A 25,892-nucleotide genomic window follows, 5' to 3' on the forward strand; every position below is an offset into this window, starting at 1 on the left:
CAAAGATCAATAAAACTAAAAGCTGGTTCTTTGAGAAGATAAACAAAATTGATAAACCATTAGCCAGACTCATCAAGAAAAAAAGCGAGAAGACTCAAATCAATAGAATTAGAAATGAAAAAGGAGAAGTAAAAAAAATACAATGTATTTTTTTGCAGAAATACAAAAAATCATGAGAGATTACTACAAGCAACTCTATGCCAATAAAATGGACAACCTGGAAGAAATGGACAAATTCTTAGAAATGCACAACCTGCCAAGACTGAATCAGAAAGAAACAGAAAATATGAACAGACCAATCACAAGCACTGAAATTGAAACTGCGATTAAAAATCTTCCAACAAACAAAAGCCCAGGACCAGATGACTTCATAGGCGAATTCTATCAAACATTTAGCGAAGAGTTAACACCTATCCTTCTCAAACTCTTCCAAAATATAGCAAAGGGAGGAACACTCCCAAACTCATTCTACGAGGCTACCATCACCCTGATACCAAAACCAGACAAAGATGTGACAAAGAAAGAAAACTACAGGCCAGTATCACTGATGAATATAGATGCAAAAATCCTCAACAAAATACTAGCAAACAGAATCCAACAGCACATTAAAAGGATCATACGCCATGATCAAGTGGGGTTTATTCCAGGAAAGCAAGGATTCTTCAATATATGCAAATCAATCAACGTGATACACCATATTAACAAACTGAAGGAGAAAAACCATATGATCATCTCAATAGATGCAGGAAAAGCTTTTGACAAAATTCAACACCCATTTATGATAAAAACCCTGCAGAAAGTAGGCATAGAGGGAAATTTCCTCAACATAATAAAGGCCATATACGACAAACCCACAGCCAAAATCATCCTCAATGGTGAAAAACTGAAACCATTTCCACTAAGATCAGGAACAAGACAAGGTTGCCCACTCTCACCACTCTTATTCAACATACTTTTGGAAGTTTTAGCCACAGCAATCAGAGAAGAAAAGGAAATAAAAGGAATCTAAATCAGAAAAGAAGAAGTAAAGCTGTCACTGTTTGCAGATGACATGATACTATACACAGAGAATCCTAAAGATGCTACCAGAAAACTAGAGCTAATCAATGAATTTGGTAAAGTAGCAGGATACAAAATTAACGCACAGAAATCTCTGGCATTCCTATACACTAAGGATGAAAAATCTGAAAGTGAAATCAAGAAAACACTCCCATTTACCATTGCAACAAAAAGAATACCTAGGAATAAACCTACCTAAGGAGACAAAAGACCTGTGTGCAGAAAATTATATGACACTGATGAAAAAAATTAAAGATACAAATAGATGGAGAGATATACCATGTTCTTGGATTGGAAGAATCAACATTGTGAAAATGACTCTACTACCCAAAGCAATCTACAGATTCAATGCAATCCTTATCAAACTACCACTGGCATTTTTCACAGAACTAGAACAAAAAATTGCACAATTTGTACGGAAACACAAAAGACCCTGAATAGCCAAAGCAATCTTGAGAACAAAAAATGGAGCTGGAGGAATCAGGCTCCCTGACTTCAGACTATACTACAAAGCTACAGTAATCAAGACAGTATGGTATTTGAGACTCCCTCAAATTCCCACAGTCTGCCTTTGGAACCAATAACCATGGCTGCCCCCCTTGAGGCTACTGGGAAGACAGTTATTTGGCTCCTTGTTGCCCAAGGTAAACACGTGCTGGGAACACAACCCAATCACATCTCCTCCATCTAGGACAGTCATGTAGGTCAGAAGATAGCAACTGCTTAGGTTGGCACTTGGCATCAGTCTGAGCTTTGATGCTGTGACTCAGGCAGAAAAATGAAATTATCAGGGAAAACAAGGAAGGGCAGGTCAGGGATTCTGAAATACTCCTCAGCAACTCCACAGCAAAGCTGCAAGACTGCCTTTTGCTTTAGATGTTATGAACTACTACAGTATGGTTCAAAGTGTTCTCCTTTAGCAGATGAAGACCATCATGGTAAAAGTACAGTGTATGTGTATGAAGTTCAATATACTGTCCAAATGTACAGCAAGTCCTGGGAACACTTACTGAACTGAATTAATTACACACGTGATTACTGAGGAAGATGCTTCAGGACAACTTGGGAAAACTGTCTATCTACAACTGGCAAAACAACAACCAACCATGAACTTGGTCTAAGACTAGGCCTGCTTTCAGGAGACCTTAGGGGGTTGAGTTCGTGCTGGAAAAGGCTCTAAAGGACTGTTAGTCCACTGAATCTGCTCTAGAATCCCATGTGCGCAGGATCTGAACAAATTGCTGTGTGCCAATGGGAAGATTCAGATCCTTCAGCAGATAAGCGAAGAAATCATACGTCAGAGCATCCTGGTTTCTGAGGTTAAGAAGCTCAGGTGCTCACTGCCTTGGTGCATACACGCTCACATGCACACACACAGCCCTAGGGGTGTAAGACAAGTTTATACAGATTCAGTGGTCTAGAACTGCACTGTCCAAATATGGATATAGCCACTAGCCACAGGTGGCTAGTGAGCATTTGAAATGTGGCTAGTATGAATTGAGATGAGCTGTAAGTGTAAAATGCAATTTGTAGTGTACAAAGATTTCATACAGAAGAAAGGGTAAAATATCTCCATAATTTTTTATACTGACTATATTAAAATGATACTATTTGAGATATACTGGATTTGAACAAATGTGTCATTAAAATAAGTTACACCTCTTTCTTTTTACTTTATGTGGCTACCAGAAAAGTTTAAAGTACATAGGTAGCTCACATTATATTTCTGTTGGACTAGAAATACTGGATAGTTCTGGTCTAAAAACCTTCATTTAGACTAAGTATCACTTAACTTCTTTGGAAGTAAAATGTCATGTTAGATAATAGCATAAACTCCCACCAAGAAAATCCTCGCCTCCCTCCTTCCAGCTCTTTACTACGTACAGTGTGCAAAGTGGCAGTCTGCCAGGTGGCTCATGTTCCCACAGGGTCAGGAAAGGCCTGGCTCTCCCACCAGTCTTCGCAGGCTCTCCCACACCCTCTCTTAACCTCTCTCCACCCAACTCCCAAGTGCTCAGCTCTCGTGGGCAGCCTCCCAAAGCTCAGCAGGCACACCCAACACTGTCTTTCTGGTGTGTTCTTCTGCCCTCTGTTCCCATCGCGCCCTCTCCCTGGGGCACATCCTTCACGCTCATGACTTCATCCTTCCTCTTGTGACTCATCCTTGCAACTTCACAGAAATTCAGGTGATTCAGACGCTACTTTCCAGCCCCTATATCTCTCAGTTACTTTAAGCACTTCAAGTCAAACTCTGAAGGAAGCATCTATGTACTTTTAAAGAATAAGAGAAGGGACCAACTACAGTTCAAACTCACAACCTGCCAAATTCCTAGAATGGTTGGTGTGTACTGGGAGGCAGGGGTCAACACCACACTTTGTGTGGTCTGCGTATTTACAAAAAACTGTTAAAATAAAAATTGAGTAATCTGGGTTTTATCTCTCTTTATTTTTGAGGCTATCCCTCATAGGAGGGTAGTAAATAATGAAACGTCCCAAACATTTGAAAAGAGAAGGCCCGAAATGACACAAAATTAGGCAAATTTGCTCATGAAGAAAGAAAGAATAAAGGCTCTCAATCTGGGACACACAGATGCAGGTCTGAATCCCTGAAAGTATGGGCAAGGTTCTGAGACTGTGTGTATATAAACATTTTGAGCAAAGAGTCTGTAGCTTTCATCATATTTCAAAGGGTCTGAGACTCACATGAAGACTACTGCCTTAGGTCTTAAGCATGAAATGCAATGAAATTATGAGGTAAAGAAAGGTTATCTATTTACATGATAAATATTTTTAAGACACCAACGAGTATATGCTTGCAGTCATTAAGTCCATTACAGAGCACATCTGTTAACTCTGTGTATCTTCACAGTGTGATCTTCACCACAACTTGCAAAGTGTAACCATTCAGTGCCTTCTGCTTCATTCTGTTCAGCTTTTCCATTACAGTTCTTCCAGCATAATTTTTTGATAGCAAGTGTATGACTTTGGCTAAAACAAAGATAGAGAAATCATGAAATGAATGTATGCTATGACTATGAAATATTTTTCTGGGTGCTCACCTGCATATTAATTCAGTTAGTATGCTCTTCCTATTAGTGTTGTTAACATAAATAGAAGTCAAAACCTGACCATGTAATTGTACAGGTTTTAAAATACCATCACTAATATTTTAGCAATTTTATGTTAGCCTTGAAAACATTTTACTTACTGACCAAGGACACCACCAAAAAGAGCAAGAAATAGACAATGCATTTATGTCAAATTTTGCTTTAACCATCAATTTTAACTATTAAAATCAGTCTTTCAGGTAACATTACTAAATGTGTTTCTTTTCTAAAGAATTCCAACTTTACAACATATTCTATATTTGATCTTCTGACATCCCTGTAACTTGAATGGATGCTTATTCTCATTATTTACTGCTGGGTAAGAAAAGATAGTGAAAGATTTAATAAACTACCCAGTGAAAGAACCTTGGTCTCCAATGTGACCTGTAACTGCATGACCCTGGGCAAGATGTTCATATTAACACACTACCCCCAGCCCCCATCCTCATGGCTGACCTAGGATGCTACCAAACATAGATTATTAATAAATCTCTATGAAATATAATATCCTCTATAAATTTAACCGGCAAACTAGTCCTCCAAACCAAAACGGAATAAGGTGAATATGGTGCAAGTTTTAAAGCAGTAAACACTGAAAATAATACCTGAGCTCACAAATTATACTTGCAGACTCTGAGAGTCCCTGTCACCAACGCACTCTCAGGATCAAAAGAATGAAGCATAGCCTCGAAGTGATGAAACACATTTAAAAAAATCAGCACACCAGAACCTAAGTCACCAAATGACTGTGAGCCCTTGCAAGTGGCCACTCTAGAAGGGTCCACACATTCCAACAATGCTGCTGTGCCTCAGTGTTTCCTGAAATTCTCCTAAAGGAAATGCTTCCACACAGACTACGACCTGAGCATTCTCAATGAGAGCTCATCTTCCTTTGAGGATGAATTTGATTACTGAAAGAAGTCAAAAGTCATCTGGATATGAGCTTATAAATAAGATGAAGGTTAAGCTAAAAAAAAAAAAAAAGTGAATGGTCAAAATGAGGAAAACTTTATATAAAAGGTATCATAATTGGCTTTCTTGCATCACTAGTTAGCTAGTTTTGAACACAGTTCCTAAAGAGAAGTTCCAAAAATATTTTAAGTAACAGCAACATCACTGGGATCTCATTTGTTCTGGATTAATATTAAAGTTCTCTCATTTCATTAAAAGAATGATTTGAAGTAGTGACATCACTGAAACAAGAATATATTTAGACTAGTATATATATATAGTACTTTGCTTCCCAGAGAAGTTACTTTGAGGGACAGTACTTATTTGGCTATATATGCTTTGAGATGGTATATTTCGTTTCTTTTCTTTTTTGGTAATGTTCTTTAAATCCAGCGTGTTAACAGATCACATTTAGAAGACAGGGAGTTCGGGGAGCCAACCTAGAAGGCAGTGTTTGCTTATATTACCTTCGTTTATATATCATTATCAGCAAAACCTTTCATTTGAAAAGTACTCGTAATCTGATAAGTGTAATATTAGCAATCCAAATAATATAAGGTAAGCCAGGAATTAGTTCTTGCAAATCCAAAGTCACCATAATGACTAAAAAACTTTTAAATGAAAAACTCAAATTCTGTACATGTCCCCTGCCCATACTTTCTGAGGGGCTTCTTGCCACTGTTCCACATTCGGGCCACAGAAGTGGTCTGGGTACTAGGCAGAGGCAGAGCAAGCATCATGGGTAGGGCAAAGTGAAAGGAAGGAAAAGAAGAGGAGGGGAGGCCAGGAAGAGAGGAAGTTTCAAGTGCCTGAAACATGGAATTTCATTGGATACCTCTCTCTTCAGTAAGCCAATAGCATGAACTGTTTCAACAGCTAAACCCAGCATCAGAGAGGTGGGAGAGAACCCATGAGGACAGCAGTAATAAAGCAGATCTCATTTTAAATACATTTAAATAAATACAATTATCATGAGCATTAACATGCTTTGCTGGTAAGGAGACAAACTCCCCTGGAAGGTATATCTTGTACAATATGTCTCTCGGCATCAAGCCAATGACCTTCCTCATGATGCTGTTGTTTGGAATTGTATTTGAAGTTATATTTTGGATAGTTTAAATACATGAAGGTTGACGAATCCTAAAACAAATCTAACACAGAATGACATGAATGACTTTTTGAAAGTTTAGTCATTTTTAACTAACGAAATGGGTAAAGAAGTAGATTAAAAAGTGTTCCTTGCTGTCTAAGCAGGCGGATGAGGAGGAGGTTGTAAACAGCAGGTGCTCTGAGCAGCTCAGGTGGCAAAGGCCCACGCCCAGGGCACGAGGCTCAGGAGCACTTACTCTGCCTGAAGGCTGGTCACAGGGCTTTGAGGGGCACTTGACGGTTTACTCCATCTCAGGATATGAGCTAAAGTGTTCAAACACAAGATTCGCCTACCAAACACAATCTATAATATTTCCAAAACACCACCAACATTTTGAATTAAATTTTACTAAGATTCTACTTAGTCAAATTCTGAAACTCATCATTATGAAAATCACTTTCATCTCCAATGCATTGTCTGTAAACACAGTATCATGCAAACAAGCAATTTGGTCAAATAAACTTTTAAAAAACAAGTGCAATATAGTAATAAACGTCAATCTCAAGAGACTGTCACAAAACACAGAGGTACAAATTAGCAGTAAGCACCATGAAGAGATTTGTGTTTCTCTCCATGCAAATGTGACATAAGATTTGCTGCTAAAGACTCCATGATATCTATCTAATCTGATGGAAGCAAAAACAGGAAGGAAATACCTTTGACTTGTTTCTACACAGTGCCTCCAGTCATTTATTTCTGGAACTTGATCAGTCTTTTTCCAAGAATATAAACAAATCTTTCCACACTCTAATCCTACTGCAACAACGTATCTGTTTTTAAGGGAAGGGAAAGACAGTGATTAATTTAGCATGAACTTCTGTTATCTCCATCATCACCAATCTAAAGTAGTTCTTCAGTGCTCCCAACTGTCTCTGGCTTACAAAGGACTCTGTTTAAAATTCGGGCCCAGGATCCAGTGCGCTGCTCTACCGTGCGCTCACAGAGCCTCCTCTCCATCGAGGATGCTCACAGTTTTACCTCTGCCCTCTGCTGGCAAGGCCCATAAGCCAGTGTTTCCCTGGCTGGCAGCAGAGACCCCTGTTCTACCGAAGATACTTGTTACAGAGAAAGCACCACAGTCCTAAATTTGGTGAAATAAGAACCTTTGAGCCACACTCCCAATCTCTATTTCACCACGCTGAATATCATCAAGCTCTATCAATTTAGCATCTTTTGAGGGGAGTTCCCCCTGGTGGTCCAGTGTTTGGGGTTCTGAGCTTCCACTGTTGGGGGGGCCTGGGTTTGATCCCTGATCTGGGAACTAGGATCCCACAAGCCACGCAGCGCAGCCAAACCAACCAACAAATAAATAAATAAATAGGGGTTGATCAGAAAGATAAGATAAAATAAAATGGTGTTAAAAACAAAAAAGAAATCCTATGAGAAACATAAGCATTATAAAAAAAAATGGTTAACTTGGAAGCTAAGAGAACCCAAAGATGAAAGTATAAGAGGGCTACACATTGAGAAACTAAGTGGTCTTCCTAAAGAAAACATAAGATGAAGCCCCACACAGAGACTGACCTTTGGGAAAGGTTAAGTACTGGGCAGACACTGACGGCAGTCACAGCTCCGCCCACGTCCAGAACGGAGGAGCAGGGGCCGATGCTGTGCTCAGTGGAGTCATCGCTGGAGTCGCACTCACCCCAGACAACCACCTAACACAGACAGATCAAACGCTGTAAAACTTTCTCTTTGCAAGGTTTCTAGCAATGCATTAGAGCGTTTCAATGGCATAGAGGACACTGACATTTTAAAAAATGCATCATTTTCATTTGTGTTCCAGGACTTCTGACCATTTCAAGCATCACAGAGAAGCCACCATGTAGCAGATACATGTCTCTGAGACCTCAACTACCCAACTGTGCTGGTCCAAAGATGACTGCCCCCGCCCAGAGACCAGGTGTGTTTAGCCTGCTCTTTACACTCAGGAAACCAGTTCTGATCCAGTGAGATTCTGTCCACCACGTCCTCAAGGTGCTCGTGCACCACTCCAAGAAATTACCACAAAATGCATGAAACCAACCAAGTCCCTGGCTCTTCTACACCACCCACTGCTCATGGAATCAGCTCAGCTCACTCGGGAGGCCCTAACCTTGATGATACACCGCATAAGAAATGAGGCTTTCCTGGAAGCTCATGCCTCAGAAGGGTGTGCATGGTCACAAAGAAATGGAGAGGGAAGTGAGAACGCAGGACCAAAGCAAGATTCTGAGCAGAGGGCTCCGCCCAAGCAAGCAGGAGTGCATTTCTGAGACTGCATGGCGGATGATGCTTTGTCCGTTTCAGCCTTGACCTAACCGTGACAGCCACAGCTGGACCATCTGCTACCGGGCCTGACTGTGGAAGGCAGAAGCAGTCCTGCTGCCTGAGCAGCTAGCAGAGAGTAGGAAGACAAATGCCGGGGAAGAAATGAATAGGCAAATGACAGAAGTAAAGGTCTGAGAGAAAGCACTTCAGAGGCTAACATTTCAGTGTTTCATTGAGTGACAGCATGCTGTGTTAGTCCTCTGCTTCTGTAACTTGTACCATGACTGTGACTGGAGAGGGCAGGAGAGGAGAGGAAACGCTCAAGTGCCTCAGCGCCTCTGGTCTGCAGGAAGTGCAGAAAAAGGAAAGGATGCTTTAAAGAGCATGAAAACAGAGGAAAGACCAGAGGCCAGGGGAACATTTCCCAGAGAACAAGGGCGAGGGTCATGGTCAAGAACCTACTGCTAGCTAACTTGTTCTGATTTTTTTCACAGCTCATGACACACCCAGGCACACACCCCGCCTCCTTCGCTGAATGAAAAGGTAATAATCATTCATTATAGAAAGAATTTTAAATTCCCAAAAGTACGAAAAAGAAAAGCAGAAACTGTCTTTCCCTGTGTCCCTCCACCCACTCCTGCTCTCCTGCTTTCTTAGTCCTGACCCATTTCCTTTACTACTTTTCTCCTACTGGAGCCATCTGATAGTCATGTGTCTGAAGGGACTTCTTCTCGTATTTGATATTTCAGAGACATGTATTATAGAATTTAACAAGTAAGAAAAGCCTTTTTATGTATGCATATGAAAAACACAGAAGGAAATAAATAAACTGATTTTTAAAAGATGTATCAGAAAATTAGGATTATGTGCTTTTTATCCAAACACACCTGTAATATTATTATTTTACATTTGAAAAAATATTAAGTTAAAAAAAATTACCTTTTTGTCCCGACTTCCAGTGAAGAAATACTTGCCATCAGGACTCCAATCACAAGACCAAATAATTCTACTGTGCACAGCAGTGATTTTGTTAGTGAAGGCAAAGAGACTGAAAACTGGGTCTGAAAGAAACACATATGCACCAGTCACAAAGTGGAGAGAGCAGCTTTTTACCTGTTAGAAAGCTATGTTTAAATGCCATATACAACATGTAATTTAACAATCAATTTATATACACAGACTTTTGCAACCAAGGCCAGGCAGCTGATCCCTCACCAGAAGGCTATGTGCATACAGTTATTTTTCTAGTAGGAAATGCTTTTATACTGACTAGTCACTCTCTAGTGACTGATGACAAACATTTTCTGGACACTTAACTAAAAGTTCAATTTATGCTTATGGAAGAAGCCTGATGAAATTTAAACTTACTCAGGAAGTAGCCAGATCTGTGTATTAAGCTATGGGAAAAAAAGACTAATGAACCCTTAAATAATGTAAAGGAAAAAAACGAACTTAAAAAAAATCTCTTCCCTTGCAATATTTTAAGTGTAGGGTAACTAACTTCTAGTCCTCATAGGGACTAAACGTAAAAGACGTAACTGTGTATGGAGGGTAGACTAATGTATCTATTAATCCACAATCCATAAAGATATAGCAAATTAAAGGATTTGTTATTAGTATAATATCACTTTAACTTTTTTTTAAAAAGTTGCATGTTAGGAAATCACTAGTTGCAAAGAAATCAGTCTGTTACAACATATACTGCTCAGTATGTGTCATAGTCCCTGGTATTCTCTAAAACACAAAAAACCCAAAGGACTAAAAATATCATAAGATCAAATTGCAGTAGGTTTTATCAATGGAAAAATTAAAAACAGGATTAAACAACACAAAGTACTTTAAACGCTCTCTAGATTTTACCTACTCAATGAAAGTGGAAGAGTAAGAATAGGCTACTGCTGCAATCACACGAAGCTTTTTTGCCTTTTCCTTTTTTTTTTCCAATTATGCCAGATCCAAAGTAGAATGCAGGTAGGTGTGTTAACATTTTGCCCAGGGGTCATGTTATTCACAAATGGATGCCTAAAACACCCCCTCCCAATTATCACTGTGACAGAGGTGGGTAGGTGAATGGTAAAGACAATGGTCCTTCTGAGTTTCATAATTTAACTGTATATTCATTACTCCTGTCCCATAAAATCCTCAGTATATATCATCCATTTGGTTTTATGGTGGCATTCCGTAACCATCTGCAAAATCCAAATTTTCTACATGTAGATTTTTATGTTTCTTTAACTGAGATGTCTGAATACATATCATCCTTACAAGGAAGGTCAAGTCTTCCTCAGTTATCACAAAACTTTGAAAGACTCACAACAACCAGACTCTGCCCTTCACCCTATTATCGTTTCTATTTCTCTTTACACAATAGCTGCTCAAAGTAGGTAAATGGACATAACTGTTTCACTAATAATCTTCCCAACCAGCAGCTGTTTTACCTAACTCAGGTGAGATTGTGTCCTGCCTTTTCCACAGTGACCAGGTCCGATCTCTGGAAACAGCTAGTAAGAACTTGTCATCAGGAGAGAAGGCCATCTGTGTGACAGTCAAACTGTGGAAAATTAAATTCTGCACCTGTTTCCAAGATGCAGTGTTCCAAAGAATGATAGCTGCATGCTCTTTCTTAGCTGCCTATAGGACAGAGATGAAACAATAAAGCAATTAAAGTGAAATAAACTGAAAACATTTTTCAAAATAATATATTGTTTCTATGGTATTTTTTATGTATCTGTGTAAAAAATAAAACAACTTCTGAGAAAATACTATAAATACTATAACCAGGTGTAACCTCTGAGAAGAGACAGACTGGAATTAGAAATGATGAATAATTAGAGACTGGCACTGAAATCAGAATTTTAAAAATTGAGTTATATTTAACATATTATATTAGTTTCAGGTGTATGACATAGTGGTTCAATATTTTTATACATTATGAAATGATCACCACAGTAAGTCTAGTTACTATCCATCATCATACAAAGTTGTTACCATATTATTGACTATATCCCCTATGGGTACCTTACATCCCTGTGACTTATTTATTTTATAACTGAAAGTTTATACCTCTTAAACCCCTACTTCAGTCATTCCTCCACCCCGCTGAAAACACCCTGTCTATTCCCTGTACCTATGAATCTGTTTCTGTTTTGTTTGTTCATTTGTTTTGGTTTTTAGATTCCATATATAAATGAAATCATTTGGTGTGTGTCTTTCTCTAACTTATTTACTCATTTCACTTAGCATAATACCCTCCACGTCCATCCATGTTGCCACAAATGGCAAGATTTCATTCCTCTTTTTTAAGGCTGAGTAATATTCCATCACACACACACACACACACACACACACACACACACACACACCCCACCCCTTCCTTATCCATTCCTCTATCAATGGGCACTTAGGTTGCTTCCATATCTTGGCTATTGTAAACAATGCTACAATGAACATAGAGGTACATATATCTTTATAAATTAATGTTTTCATTTCCTTTGGATCAACAGCCAAAAGAAGAAGTGCTGGGTCATATGGTATAGTTCTATTTTTAATTTTTTGAGGAACCTCCATACTACTTTAATATTTTACAAAAAGAATACATCTGTGTATTAACTGTGTAATTAGTAGTTTAGAAACTTTCACTTCTGGTCAATATGGAGTAACAGGGACCAGATTTACTCTCTTGTGTGAAAAAAACTAAAAGATCAGACAAAATACACGAAGTAATGGCACTCCAAAATATTAGATATCTGGCAACAAAGAACACTGATACCTAAAAGACAAAATGAATCACAGAGTAGGAAAAAAAGAAAAAAACAATCACTGAACTCTATGACAACGTCAAGCAGCCAAATATAACTATGGTCTGCAAGAGGATAAGAAAAAAATGCTTAAAAAGATAATGGCCAAAAAATTTCCAAATTCAATGAAAACAATAAACCTACAGATCTAAGACGTTCAATAAAACCCAAGCACAAGAAACATGAAGAAAACTACACCAACAGTAATCAAATTGTTTAAAACCACTGAAAAATATAAAATTGCAGTTGGAGGAAAAAAACCCATTACTAAGTAACAAAGAAAAATGACAGTGGGCTTCTCATCCAAAACAATGCAAGTCAGAGGAAAATGGAGCAACATTTTTGAAGTACCTAAGGGAAAACCAACAATTCTTTAGCCACCACTAATACTGTTAAAAAATGAAGGAGAAATAGATCCTTTTCAGACAGGCAAAAAGCTGAAAAAATTCCTGACCAGCAGAACTGCATTATGAGGAATGTTAAGAACATCCTGTAGGCAGCACGAAAATAATATCTGATGGAAAAAATATTTTTATTATTTAAATATCTTTAGGGATAATTAACTGTTAAAGTATAAATAATATTGTGGGATTTCTGTGAAGAAGTAAAATGTACAAAAACAATACCACAAAGTAGAAGGAAATGAAAGTATACTTATGTTATCATACACAAATAGTGCAGTATTACTTGATGGTAAACTGTGGTAAATTAAAGATACATAGTATAAAATGTGAAACAACCAATAAAATAACAAAGAGTTATATCTACTAAACAAAACAAAACAAAAGGAATAAAATGGAATCATAAAAAGGAATCACTTAATCCAAAATAAGTATAATGGATCAAAGAACAGATAGATCAAATAGAAAACAAATAGCAAGACAACAGGAGTTAATCTATCATATCAATTATTACGTCAAATGCAAATGATCTAATAAGCACCCCTATTAAAATGAAAGATTATCAAGATGAGAAAAACAGCAAGACCCAATTATATGCTGTCTCCAAGAAACCCACTTGAAATAAAAGGAAACAAACAGCTTAAAGTAAAATGATGGAAAAAGATACATAATTCAAGCACTACTCAAAGGAAACCTGGAGTGGCTACACTAACATCAGAGAAAGTAGACTTCAGAGCAGAAAATATTACCAGAAGTAAAGAGTTTCATTGCATAATAAGAAACTAGTCAGTTAATCAAGAGAAAATAACCATCATAAATGTTTAGGATCTAACAACAGAACTTCAAAAATACATAAAGTACAAACTGAAGGAACTATAAGGATTAAAAGACAAGTCCACAATTATAGTTAGAGATTTCAAAATGCCATTCACGATAGAACCAAAAGAATAAAGAAGACAATACTGTCAACCAATGTAATTCGTATTTTCAGAACACTCAACCCAAAATAAACAGAATCCAAATTCTTCTCAAAAGAACATGGAAATTTACCAAGATTAAATATCAAAGGATTGAAGTCATACTGTTTTCTGAACAAAATAAACTTAAATTAGAAATCAATAACAGAAAGATATCTGAAAAACACTCAGTATATGGAAACTAATACATTTCAAAATAACCTAAGTTAAAAAATAAAATCAAAGAGAAATTAGAAAGTGTTTTTAATTGAATGAAAATGAAAACACGACGTATCAAAATTTGCAGAATGCCTCGAAAGCAATACTTAGAGGAAAACTTATAGCACTTAACACCTATATTAGAAAGAAAGATCTAGAATCAATGACCTCAGTTTTAACCTTATTAGAGACAGAAAAAGAAATGAGGACTTCCCTGGTAGTGCAGTGGTTAAGAATCTGCCTGCCAATGCAGAGGACACAGTTCAAGCCCTGGTCCAGGAGGATCCCACATGCCGCGGAGCAACTAAACCTGTGTGCCACACTACTGAGCCTGTGCTCTACAGCCTGTGAGCCACAAATACTGAGCCCACGTGCCACAACTACTGAAGCCTGTGCACCTAGAGCCTGTGCTCCGCAACAAGAGAAGCCACCACAGTGAGAAGCCAGTGCACCACAATGGAGTGTAGCTCCCGTTCGTCGCAACTAGAGAAAGCCCGTATGCAGCAACGAAGACCCAATGCAGCCAAAAGTAAATCAAAATAAATAAAATAAATAAACCGAAAGCTTGTTCTCTGAAAATATTAATAAAATCATAAACTCATTAATTTCCTGGTCAATTCCCAGAATTCTCTCCCACAAAAAAAAAAAAAAAGAGGGTATGAGAGAAAAGAGACAAATTGCCAATAACAGGAATAAGAAAGGTAACATCACCAGGGATTCTTCAGGTAATAAAAGGATCAAAAGGGAATACTATGAACAACTTTATGCCAATAAATATGACAAATCAGATAAAAGGGGCAAATTTCCTGAAAGACACAAACCATCAAAGTACACCCACGCAAAATTAGATATCTTGAATGAAATAGCCCTGTATCTATTTAAAAAATTATAGGTAGTTAAAAACCTTCCCACAAAGATAACTCAAGGCCAGTTTGCTTCACTGGGAAATTCTACCAAATATTTAAAAAAGGAAATACCAATTCTTCACAAACTCTTCCAGAAAATTGCAAAGGAGGAAATATTTCTATGAGGCTAATATTACTGTGATACCAAAACCAGATGAAGCCATTACAAGGAAAGAAAACTACACAGCAATGTCTCTCACATACTATATATGAAAGTTTTAAACAAAATTTTAGCAAATTGAATCCAACAATATATAAAAATATAAGAAATCATCAACAAAATGAAAAGGCAACCTACTGAATGGGAGAAAATGTTTGCAAATCATCTGATAAGAGGTTAATATAAAAACTATATAAAGAACACATACATCTGAATAGCAAAATATACAATTAAAATAAATAAATAAATAAATAATAGGCAAAGAATCTAAATAGACATTTTTCCAAAGAAGACATATACATGGCCAACAGAAACATGAAAAGATGCTCAACATCACTAATCATAAGGGTAATGCAAATCAAAACCACAATGAGATATCACCTTACACCCATTAGAATGGCTATCAACAAAAAGACAAGGAATAAGTGCTGGAGAGGATATGGGGAAAAGGGAACCCTGTGCCTTGCTGGTGGAAATGTAAACTGGTGCAGCCACTATGAAAAACAGTATGGAGGTTCCTCAAAAAATTAAAACTGGAATTAACATATGATCCAGCAATTCCACTTCTGGGTATTTACCCAAAGAAAATAAAAACACTAACTTGAAAAGATATGTGTACCCCCATGTTCACTGCAGCATTATTTATGATAGCCAACATATGGAAACAACCTAAGAGTCCATCAAATGGATAAAGAAAATGGATCAATGGATAAAGAAAACGGACAGACACACACACCATGGTGGAAGAGTATTCAGCCATAAAAAACAATGAGGGCTTCCCTGGTGGCGCAGTGGTTGAGAGTCCGCCTGCCGATGCAGGGGACACAGGTTCGTGCCCCGGTCCGGGAAGGTCCCACGTGCCGCGGAGCGACTGAGCCCGTGAGCCATGGCCGCTAAGCCTGTGCGTCCGGAGCCTGTGCTCCGCAACGGGAAAGGCCACAACAGTGAGAGGCCCGCGTACCGCAAAAAAAAAACCAAAATAAAACAAACAAAAAAAACAATGAAATATTTCCATTTGTGACAACATGGATAGACCTTGTGGGCATTATGCTAAGTGAAATAAGTCAGACAAAGACAAATACTGTACGATCTCACTTATAAGCAGAATCTAAAAACAGCAACAATAAAAAAATCCACCAAGCTCATAGACATACAGAGAATGAATTGGGAGATGCCAGAAGCCAAGACTGGGGGATATATGAAATGGGTGAAGGGAGTCAAAACGTACAAACGTCCAGCTATAAATAACTAAGTCAGGGGGATGTAACATAGAGCACGGTGATTATAGTTAATATTGCACTGCGTATTTGAAAGTTGCTGAAATCTTAAAAGTCCTCAGCACAAGAAAAAAATATTTCTTGTAACTATGTATGATGATGGATGTTAGCTAGACTTATTGTGGTGCTCACTTCACAATGTATACAAATATTGAATCATTATGTTGTACACCTGAAACTAATATAATGTTATGTATGTCAGTTATACCTCAATAAAAAGAATAATTGAAAAAAATATATATATATATAATATAAGCATTCAGGGTTTGGTTCCAGGAATGCAAAGTTGGTTCATCATTTGAAAAATCAATGCATGTAATTCACCATATTAATAAACTAAAATGGGAAAAACATATGATCATGTTAAGAGATAAAGAAAAAACATTTGACAAAACCTAACATCCATTCCTGATAAAAACTCTCTGCAAACTAGGAACCGCAGGGAGATTTTGCAACCTGATAAAGAAGAGCCATGAAAAAAAATCCACAGCAAGCATAACACTTAATGGACAAAACTAAATATTCTGTTGCTGAGATGAGGAATAAGGTGAGGACTTCTGATGTTACAACGTCTAGTCAACATTAACACATCCATATGGGAAAGGAAGAAGAAAAATTTTCTTTATTCACAGGCAACATAAGCATCTATGTGGAAAATCCAATATCTACAATAAAGCTATAAGAAGTAGTAAGTTTAGAAAGTTGCAGGATAAAAGACTGATTACAAAAAGCAACTGCATTTCCTTACGTGAGCAATGAACAATCTGACATAAAATATATGAAATAAGGATAAATCTGACAAAATATGTGTAAGACCTGACACTGAAAAGTACAAAATATTCCTGATAATATTAAGATGTTAACACTGGGGAAAATTGGGTAGGAGGTATAATGGTATTCTAGGTACTATCTCTGCAACTTTCGTTAAATATAAAATTATTCCAAGATAAAAGGCTTACTAAAAAAAAACAAACAAAACCCTGAGAGAAATTAAAGATCTAAATAAATGAGAGGCATACTGCATTCATGAGTCAAGACTCAATATTGTTAAAATTCTTCCACAATTAATCTATAGATTCAATGCAATCCCCATCAAAATTCCAGCACATACTTTTGTAGAAACTGTCAAGCTGATTATAAAATTCATGTGGAAAAGTAAAGAACCTAGAATAGCCAAAATACATTTGAAAAATGAGAAGAGAGTTAGAAGACAATTACTTCCTGGTTTCAAGACACAGTATAAAAAGTTATAGTTGTTAAAGAGACTGTGGCACTGGCATCAAAACAGGAAAGAAAAAAAAAAAGATGAGTAGGACAAAATAAAGTCTAGAAATAGACCCAAACATATATGGACAGCTAATTTTGACAAAGATGCAAAAGGTACGAGGTGAAGGGATAGTCTTTTCAACAAATAATGATGGAACAACTGGATATCCACATGCAAAAAAAATCAACTGTAATATATACTTCATACAACAGGAAGAATTAATAAAAGATGTATCATAGGTCTAAACATAAAACTTAAAATCTATAAAACTCCTAGAACAAAATGCGGCAGAAGAACTTGAGTCAGGCAAAGATTTCTTTCTTTCCTTTTTCTTTTATGGCCACTCTGCACAGCATGCGGGATCTTAGTTCCCTGACCAGGGATCAAACCTGCGCCCCCTGCAGTGGGAGTGTGAAATCTTAACCACTGGACCACCAGGAAGTCCCAGGCAAAGATTTCTTAGATACTACATTAGAAGCACAAACCCAATACAGAAAAAAATTGATAAATTAGACTTCACCAAAACATACAACTTCTGCTCTTTGAAAAACATTGTTAAGAAAATGAAGGAAATGTCACTGGGGAAAACTACCTACATAGCATATATCTGATAAAGTAGTATCCAGTGTATATAAAGAGCTTTTCAAAATTCGGTAATAAGAAAATAATACAATAAAGAACTGGGCAAAAGATTTGACCAGATACTTCATCAAAGAAGACATACAGTTGGAAAATTAGCACATGAAAAGCTGTTCAACATCATTAATCATTACGGAAATGCAAATTACAGGCACAATGAGATATTACAAAACTATCAGAATGGCTAATGTTAAAAAGATTGACAATACCACGCACTGGTGAGGGCGTGGAGCAACTGCAACTCTCATATATTGCTAGTGGGATTGTAAAATGGTACAGCCACTTTGGAAAATAGTTTGTCAATTTCTTAAAAATTTACATATACATCTACCATATACCCAGCAATTCCACTCATATGTATTTACTCAAGAGAAATGAAAGCATATATCCATGCAAAGACTTGTATACAAATATTCATAACTGCTTTATTAATAAAAGCCAAAAACTGGAAATCACCCAAATGTCCATTAATAAGTGTATGGATCAACAAATTGTAGTATATCTGTAAAAGGGAAGACTATGCAGAAAAAAAATGAGCATCTGATACATGGAACAACATGGATGAATCTCAAATTATTATGCTAAATGAAAAAAGCCAGATGAAAAAGAGTGCATACTATGTGACTCCATTCATACAAAAATTTAGAAAATGTAAACTACTCTATCATGATAAAAAGCAGATTAGTGGTTTACTAGGGATGGGGCAGAGGAAATTTGGGGGGCTGATGGTATGTTCACTATCTTGATATGTAGTGATGATTTCACAGGTATAAACATATGTCAAAATTTATCAAATTGTTCACTTTCAACATGCAGTTGACAGCATGCTAATGACACCTAAATAAAGCAGCTAAAAATGTTAGTTCAAAAAAGAAATGCACATACTTGCTACAAGTGAGCCAACTTGAAAAGGAGAAAATAATTATGTGATTGACAGTGCCCTAAGACACAAATTAGCTGCTCAGTAGAAGCACAGTTATTCTTGCTACTTAGCCCTATTCTTTCCAAAGGGCCTTGTATTAACAGAAGGAAGTACCACCCTCTCAGTACCACCCTCACAAAGAGGACAACAAACAAGGGGGTGGGGCAGAAGGAGCACAACAATTATTTCCTAGGATGTCCCTCAATACAGGCCAGTAGCAAGAAACCACAGCAAGAGCAGGGACAAAAAACAAACATACCAAAAAACCCCCAAAACAAAACAACCCCATAGGGGCCCATCCAGGTGGGCAGCTCTCATCATCATGCTTAAAACAGATAAATAAATTAATTTTCTTGGTGTTTTAATAAATAAATTTTAGGAAACTTAGGGGAATGTGTAGGTCTCAGACCTATCACACAATCCTCCACAGTATATAAATACTGAATAGCAAGTTCAAGATCATTCTCCCAGGCAGATGGCTGAGATGCACTATTCCGCAGTGTCACGTGCTGGTGGCTCACTGAGCTGGCCACCATCCTGCCTCACCGTGGCAAGGGCCAAGGGACTCTACTCACTTAGGTCAGCACCCACAGTGTCCTCAAGAGATGGTCAGATGGCATACATGGTGCAGGGTTTCACCTTCTCATTCCCCTCTGTCTCCTGGACTCCCATTACTAAAAATTTATGCTACCACATTTTTAGCTCTCATTTTAAGATACCTGATTAAATAGTTTCTGAGTAGGGGCATAAATTGGCTCAAACCAAGTATTTAAGAACAAAAATGTGCAGCTGAAACAGATTTAAAAGGCAACTGCAAGCTTCTGATGGGACAGAATGGAAAAGAGACTGAGAAAGCAAGATTCAGAAAAATCAGGCACCTGTGGCCTTTCATGTCAAATTCTGCCTCCATCACTACTAAGCTTGCAGGAGCCTGATGACTCAAATAACCTGTGACCAAGTAGAATAAAAAAGTAAAATGCCCTACCTTACAAGCTGAGGCAAGCAGTGTCTTTGAATTGCTACAAGCAACACAAAATATTTCATAACCATGTCCGTATCTAAAATGTAAAAAGAGAAAATGGATGACCCCTGTAAGTAGGTAATTAGTAAATGTACCTATTCTTGTGCTGCAAAATTTTTAAATGAGAGAAGAAATCAATCTCTCCAGCTAGCACACAGTTCTTTTAAGAAACATTGTACTTTTGTCTGGTAAATATTTGGGGTAAAAGCAGAGACTGGAGAAAAATGCCAACTTCCTAGTAGTAATACAACTTATTCAAACAACTAGATTAAAATACAAGTTTTCACCGCCAGCCAGCCACTACCATAAATAACAAACCATAGAAAGGTCCTGATAGGGAAACACTGTAGGAAAAAAAAGACCAAGAGAATAACAAAACTTAAAATTTTTTTTAAAAAGGAAAAAAAATAGTGTTATGACTCTACTTTAAAAATCACGACCAATAAATCTAGTAAATATAATACATAGCAATATAAATATCTATGTGAAGTTTGATTTTCACCCCTTATGAAGGCCATCAAGAGATGTTTACAGCAGGAGGGAAAATGTAGGTAAGAGGAAAGCAAAGGAGAAAATCAAATTGGTTAGGAAGGGGGCATCACAAGTTACGATCGAATCAGACTAAAGAGCTAAGTACAATTTAACTTACAGTTTTTGAACTTCAGGCCACAAAGTATTTTGCAGAAGATGATCCTCAGTGGGAGGTTCTACAATAAATTTATAGCATTGCAATTAATTTTTCCACTTTCATGCAGATAAACAAGTGAATTCTGCAGCACTTATTTAGGTCAGTGGTGACAGACCCCACACTATGTGTACTGTACTAATGATTCTAGCGAACCATCTTTTTGCCTTTTCTTACCAGTAAGTATGGAGGGTTGAAAGGCCACCTGGTGATATTCGAAACCAGTACTAGTTAACAGCTCCTCTTCATCAGAAGGCTGAGAAGCTATATCTCCTAGTTTAAAACAAACATCAACATCATGAATGTAGTCACCAACTTTATGTCTCCTGGACATGTCCCAATATTAAGGCCACTAGTTAGAAAATAGTGGTACCTGAAGGCAGTGTAATTCAACGCTGTATCCGCGTGATGGCAAAGCCAAGGGTATTTCCACTAGTCTGGTATTTTCCAAATGAGCTCCTTAGAGCACTGGTCAATTCCATAGATTCCTTCCTTTTCCTTTGACCTAATGCTTCCCCAACTTTTTAAACTGTGGAACACATTTTTCAAGCTATCCACATTAGCATCTGTGGTTGTGAGTGCTCCATGAAATACTCTTTGTAAAAGCAGCACCTATTTCAGGGTCTGCATGTGTACACAGAGTAGTTACCATGAAATAGCTGATAGAAGAGAGATGCATGTACTGTGATTTTTAAAAATAATAAATCACCTGTAATGAACATTAGGTACATAATATACAAATGTGTAACTAGGTTTTAAGCACCACTATAGGTTCAGTAATTTTGGAGATGAAAGCCTTACCCTGAAAGACAGCTTTATTTGATAATCCCAAAGCAGGGACGGTAGCTCCTTCTGGAAGATCACCATCTTGCTGGAATAAAAAGTATGATACGTGTTTTAAATGCTAAAAGTTACTGTCACCTCAGTCACTATTAAAAAATGTTATGCTCACAAATGCTGAGAAGCAGTGTAAAGACCATTTTACCATTCTGTGTAGATATCTGCCCACACTTCCATTTCCTGCACTGAGAGATGCAATACTAAGCAATCACTCTCCAGCAGAGAGGCTCCAGCTAATCCCCAGCCCCGACCCAATCCATAAAGTCGGGCATCCTCTCATCCACAAGCTCATCGAACCCTGACAGCTCAATGGGTGTCAGGGTGTGACAAGGAAAGCACTGTGCTGGCTTCTAGCAAAGAATGGGCTGAGAATGGAAGGCCTGGAGCTTTATTTCCAAGAGTCTCACAGGCACATCCCTGGTGATGCTCATATAAACACACGTTTCCCAGGAAGGCACATAGCATTTTCATTAAACATATTTAAAATTTTGAATACTTTAAAACCTTGTAACAGAGTGCCCTTTGAAGTGGCAATAATCTGCTTATATCCTACAATATCAATTAAATTATTACATATGAAACAAATGCTAACCATCAAAATTGGCACATGTCCATAAGCTAAGAGCATTTCTTACAATTTAAATTTTAATACAGGGGCTGGAACTGAACACAAACATGAGCTATGGGAATTTAAACCATCACCAAGAATAGGTACCTGAAATGCAGGATGCCTTATTTTAGAAAACAAGAAAAATAAAACACCATGGAAAAGAGCAATAAGAGGCATTCCTATATATCCCAACATTTAGTATGGGAACAAACCCAAAAAGCAGCAAGAGGCTTTCCAGTCTACAGGATTCCTGTATCTTAGGACACAGAATTGAATATACACCTGGGACTAGCCTCTTATGGAATCCTAAAACCACATTTCAATCCCTAGAATTGTCAGATCCTCAAACCAACTTGCCCTCCACCACCATATGCTCAGCACGGTATAATAACCAGTCGAGGCCTCCCTTTTGATCTTGTTCCACTGTCCATTAGCATTAGAAACAGCATAACAGAATCTTTCATCTCCTTTACCTAATCAAGAGAGCCTGTGGCCTGAGGCGCCCATGATACACTCCAAGAAACATAGTTGGACATTTCTTTTAAAATGACTCTTACTTTCTTCTCCAGTCTTACCCAGACTGGTGCTAGTGTCCCTGCCTTCAAAGTCTCTGGGCTCAAAGGTATCCTGCTCCCACATAACTCTTCGCCCCAAAGTGCTTTTCATCACTTTCTTTGTTTAGGGACCTCCGCTGGTACCAGAGTCTGAACTATGCCTGCCTCCCAAGATCCTCCACCGTTTGACTTTGCCCCAGCCCCTCCATTTCCCTCTATATACTCTTCATTCAAGCAGCTCTGGCCACCCCACTGCTCTCTGTCCTTCCATCTGCCTATCAAAACTGTACTCATCCTTTTCAAGATCAGAAGCAAATTCATGACCCAACTCTAAGTACTGCAACGGACTGTATGACGTGCACTTCTGTGTAACACAACTACCTTCCTACTTACTTTCCCTTCCTTCATAACTGGTTACTTTATAATGTTTATAACCTATGTATTTTTGTAAGTGCTCAAATCTTTTGTAGAAAGGGGGTATAAACAAACATTAATAAAAACTTACCCTTTCAAAACTCAAATGAAGCCCCATTTTCTCATTACTCTACTACAGCGACCACTTCCTCCTATGAAAATTACTTTAGTCACAAAATTTAGCAATTAACTGGTTTCATCTAATAATTACAGGTACATTAGTTCCATTGTCCACTACCCCTAATCTACATCTAGATGGTAATCTCCTTGAAAATATGACCCATCTATTATGCTTTGTTTTATCGTAGTTACCAAGCACAGTGAAGACGCACAGTATTCGTGCCTTAATTTAACATTTTAATTCTTTACAGTCTCTTGGGCTTAACTGTTACAAAATTTCTTATATTAATATTTAAATTACTGCCTGCCACAGTGCACACAAAAGTTTGTCAAGCCAATAATAAAATGATTTGACTTTCTTTCTACCCATATACTCCATTTACAGCCTTAAGTGAAACTTTCTAAAATTTTCTTTTTTTTTTTTTTTTTTTTCCGGTACGCAGGCCTCTCCCGTTGCAGAGCACAGGCTCCGGACGCGCAGGCTCAGCAGCCATGGCTCACGGGCCCAGCTGCTCCGCGGCATGTGGGATCTTCCCGGACCAGGACATGATCCCGTGTCCCCTGCATCGGCAGGCGGACTCTCAACCACTGCACCACCAGGGAAGCCCTAAAATTTTATATGAAGGGTTAACTAGATCTAGTTAAAACATTTAGAGGAATACTCACATTACAAAGTACGTGATTCAGTGACTGGCCCGTAATGGCACAAAAATTTTCCACAAAAATTCGAGGTGCAGAAAATACTCGAAGAACTTTTTCATCCGCTCCAGATACAAACTGAAACCTACTGATCATTGCCAAACATTTCAGGTCATATCCATGTATCTGAGGCCTTGCAATTTCATGCCAGGTCACCTGGGTATCAAAATAAGATAAACAAAAATGATCACACGTTTCAAAAACTGAATTCTTTTCAACAAGCAAAATACCAGACACAAAATCATTCATTATGCCATGGAAATGTGACCATGGGGCAGATTCATCCAAGTTGTTCTGTTTATCAACAGATCAATACTTTTTATTGCTGAGTAGTATTCCCTTGTACAGCTATACCACAACTTGTTGATCTATTCACCTACTTACAGACATTTGGGTTGTTTTCCAGTTTTTGTCTTACTAGAAAAAGTCACAAATTTTCGTGTATTAAGTCTTTGCATGAATATATTTCTCTTGGGTAAATATTACCTATGGGTATAATAACTGGATGATGTGGATGTATATTTAAATTTTTAAGAAACTGCCAAATGATGTCCCAAAGTGGCTGTCCAGTTTAGAATCCCACCAGCAGTGTATGAGAGATCCAGCTGCCCACACCCTCCCTCATCAACACTAGTGCAGTCAGCCTTTCAACTGTAATCATTCTAATAGGGGTGCCATGGTATCTCATTGTAGCTTTAATGTGCATTTCCCTAATGACTAATGGTATTGAGAATCTTTTCCTGTTCTTATTTTCCATCCATACATCTTCTTTGGATAAACATCTTTTGCCCCTTTTTAAAAAATGGATTGTTTTCTTATTACTGAGTTCCAAAAAATTCTTTATATACTCTAGATAAAAATCTTTATCAGGTATGTGTTTTTTAAATACTTTCTCCCAGTTTGTGACTTCTCATTCTCCTGACAATGTCTTTCAAAGAGCAGAATTTCACATTTTGGTAAAGTCTGATTTATTGATTTTTTTTTAAAGGATCATGAATAAACAACAACTGAGTTATACTGATAACAAATTACCAAGAGCCACAGAAAACCACTCCAAAATTATTTGCCTTGTTTTTTACTTGACTATAGTGTTGTTCCCAATGTCCTCAACTCTACCAATTTTAATCTACCACATGCTGCTGAAGCAGAAATGTCAGTGGCCAATTTCATTAGCTTCATAGACTGACCCAGAGTCAGTTCCATGAATTTTTATCAGAAACTGAAGCTGACTATAGTTTCTCTGAGTATACAGTTCAATGGTTTATCAGTGGTAAAGTTTTATTGCGGTTTTTTAAAGCTCAGGGCCAAGCCTGAAAAATTCCTTGAACAAAAACTGGCCTCGACCACTATTATTTAACACTATATGATGTTAGAAATTAGCTTTTACTTCAGACTTGATAGTGTTTCTTTCTTTTTTTGGCTGCGCCACGCGGTCTGTAGAATCCTAGTTCCTTGACCAGGGACCGAACCCAAACCCGAGCCCTCGGCAGTGAAAATACAGAGTCTCAGCCATTGGACCATCAGGGAATTCCCTTGTCAGTGTTTCCTAATGAGTTAAATCTAAAATTACAAGGTATCATGAGAACTTTTATGTGGAACTGAAGTAAACACATTTTGACAGCTAACATTTTAATTGTTTGAATTATAAAGAATATGTGAATGCTTAAGTTTCCTTTAACTGAAATACAGTTGAAATAAAATGTAGTGTTATGTTAGTTTCAGGTGTGTAACATAGTGACTCGACATTTAAATACATTACAAAATCGTCAACCATGGTAAGTCTAGTAACCACCTGTCCCCATACAAAGTTATTACAGCATTATTCACCATATTCCTTATGCTGTATATCACACTCTTGTGACTTATTTATAACTGGAAGTTTGTGCCTC

The 25,892-nt window shown here is 37.6% G+C and overlaps 1 protein-coding gene across 1 annotated transcript in view; it reads right to left on the reverse strand.

Annotated features, from left to right (window-relative positions):
- Nucleotides 1-3,484: 3,484 nt before the first annotated feature.
- Nucleotides 3,485-25,892, reverse strand: part of ELP2 (elongator acetyltransferase complex subunit 2) — a 44,410-nt gene continuing 22,002 nt past the window's right edge. Inside the window, exons 13-22 of the mRNA XM_030876548.2 lie at nucleotides 23,971-24,159; nucleotides 21,568-21,637; nucleotides 20,944-21,039; nucleotides 20,731-20,788; nucleotides 20,046-20,118; nucleotides 10,956-11,148; nucleotides 9,457-9,578; nucleotides 7,792-7,925; nucleotides 6,924-7,037; nucleotides 3,485-4,047 (exon numbers count right to left, since the gene is read on the reverse strand). Coding sequence (XP_030732408.1) covers nucleotides 3,891-4,047; nucleotides 6,924-7,037; nucleotides 7,792-7,925; nucleotides 9,457-9,578; nucleotides 10,956-11,148; nucleotides 20,046-20,118; nucleotides 20,731-20,788; nucleotides 20,944-21,039; nucleotides 21,568-21,637; nucleotides 23,971-24,159 — 1,206 coding nt within the window. The 3' untranslated portion in view covers nucleotides 3,485-3,890. The remainder of the gene's footprint in view (nucleotides 4,048-6,923; nucleotides 7,038-7,791; nucleotides 7,926-9,456; nucleotides 9,579-10,955; nucleotides 11,149-20,045; nucleotides 20,119-20,730; nucleotides 20,789-20,943; nucleotides 21,040-21,567; nucleotides 21,638-23,970; nucleotides 24,160-25,892) is intronic.

This window comes from Globicephala melas, chromosome 13 (assembly GCF_963455315.2).
Source record: "Globicephala melas chromosome 13, mGloMel1.2, whole genome shotgun sequence".
Taxonomy (NCBI): domain Eukaryota; kingdom Metazoa; phylum Chordata; class Mammalia; order Artiodactyla; family Delphinidae; genus Globicephala; species Globicephala melas.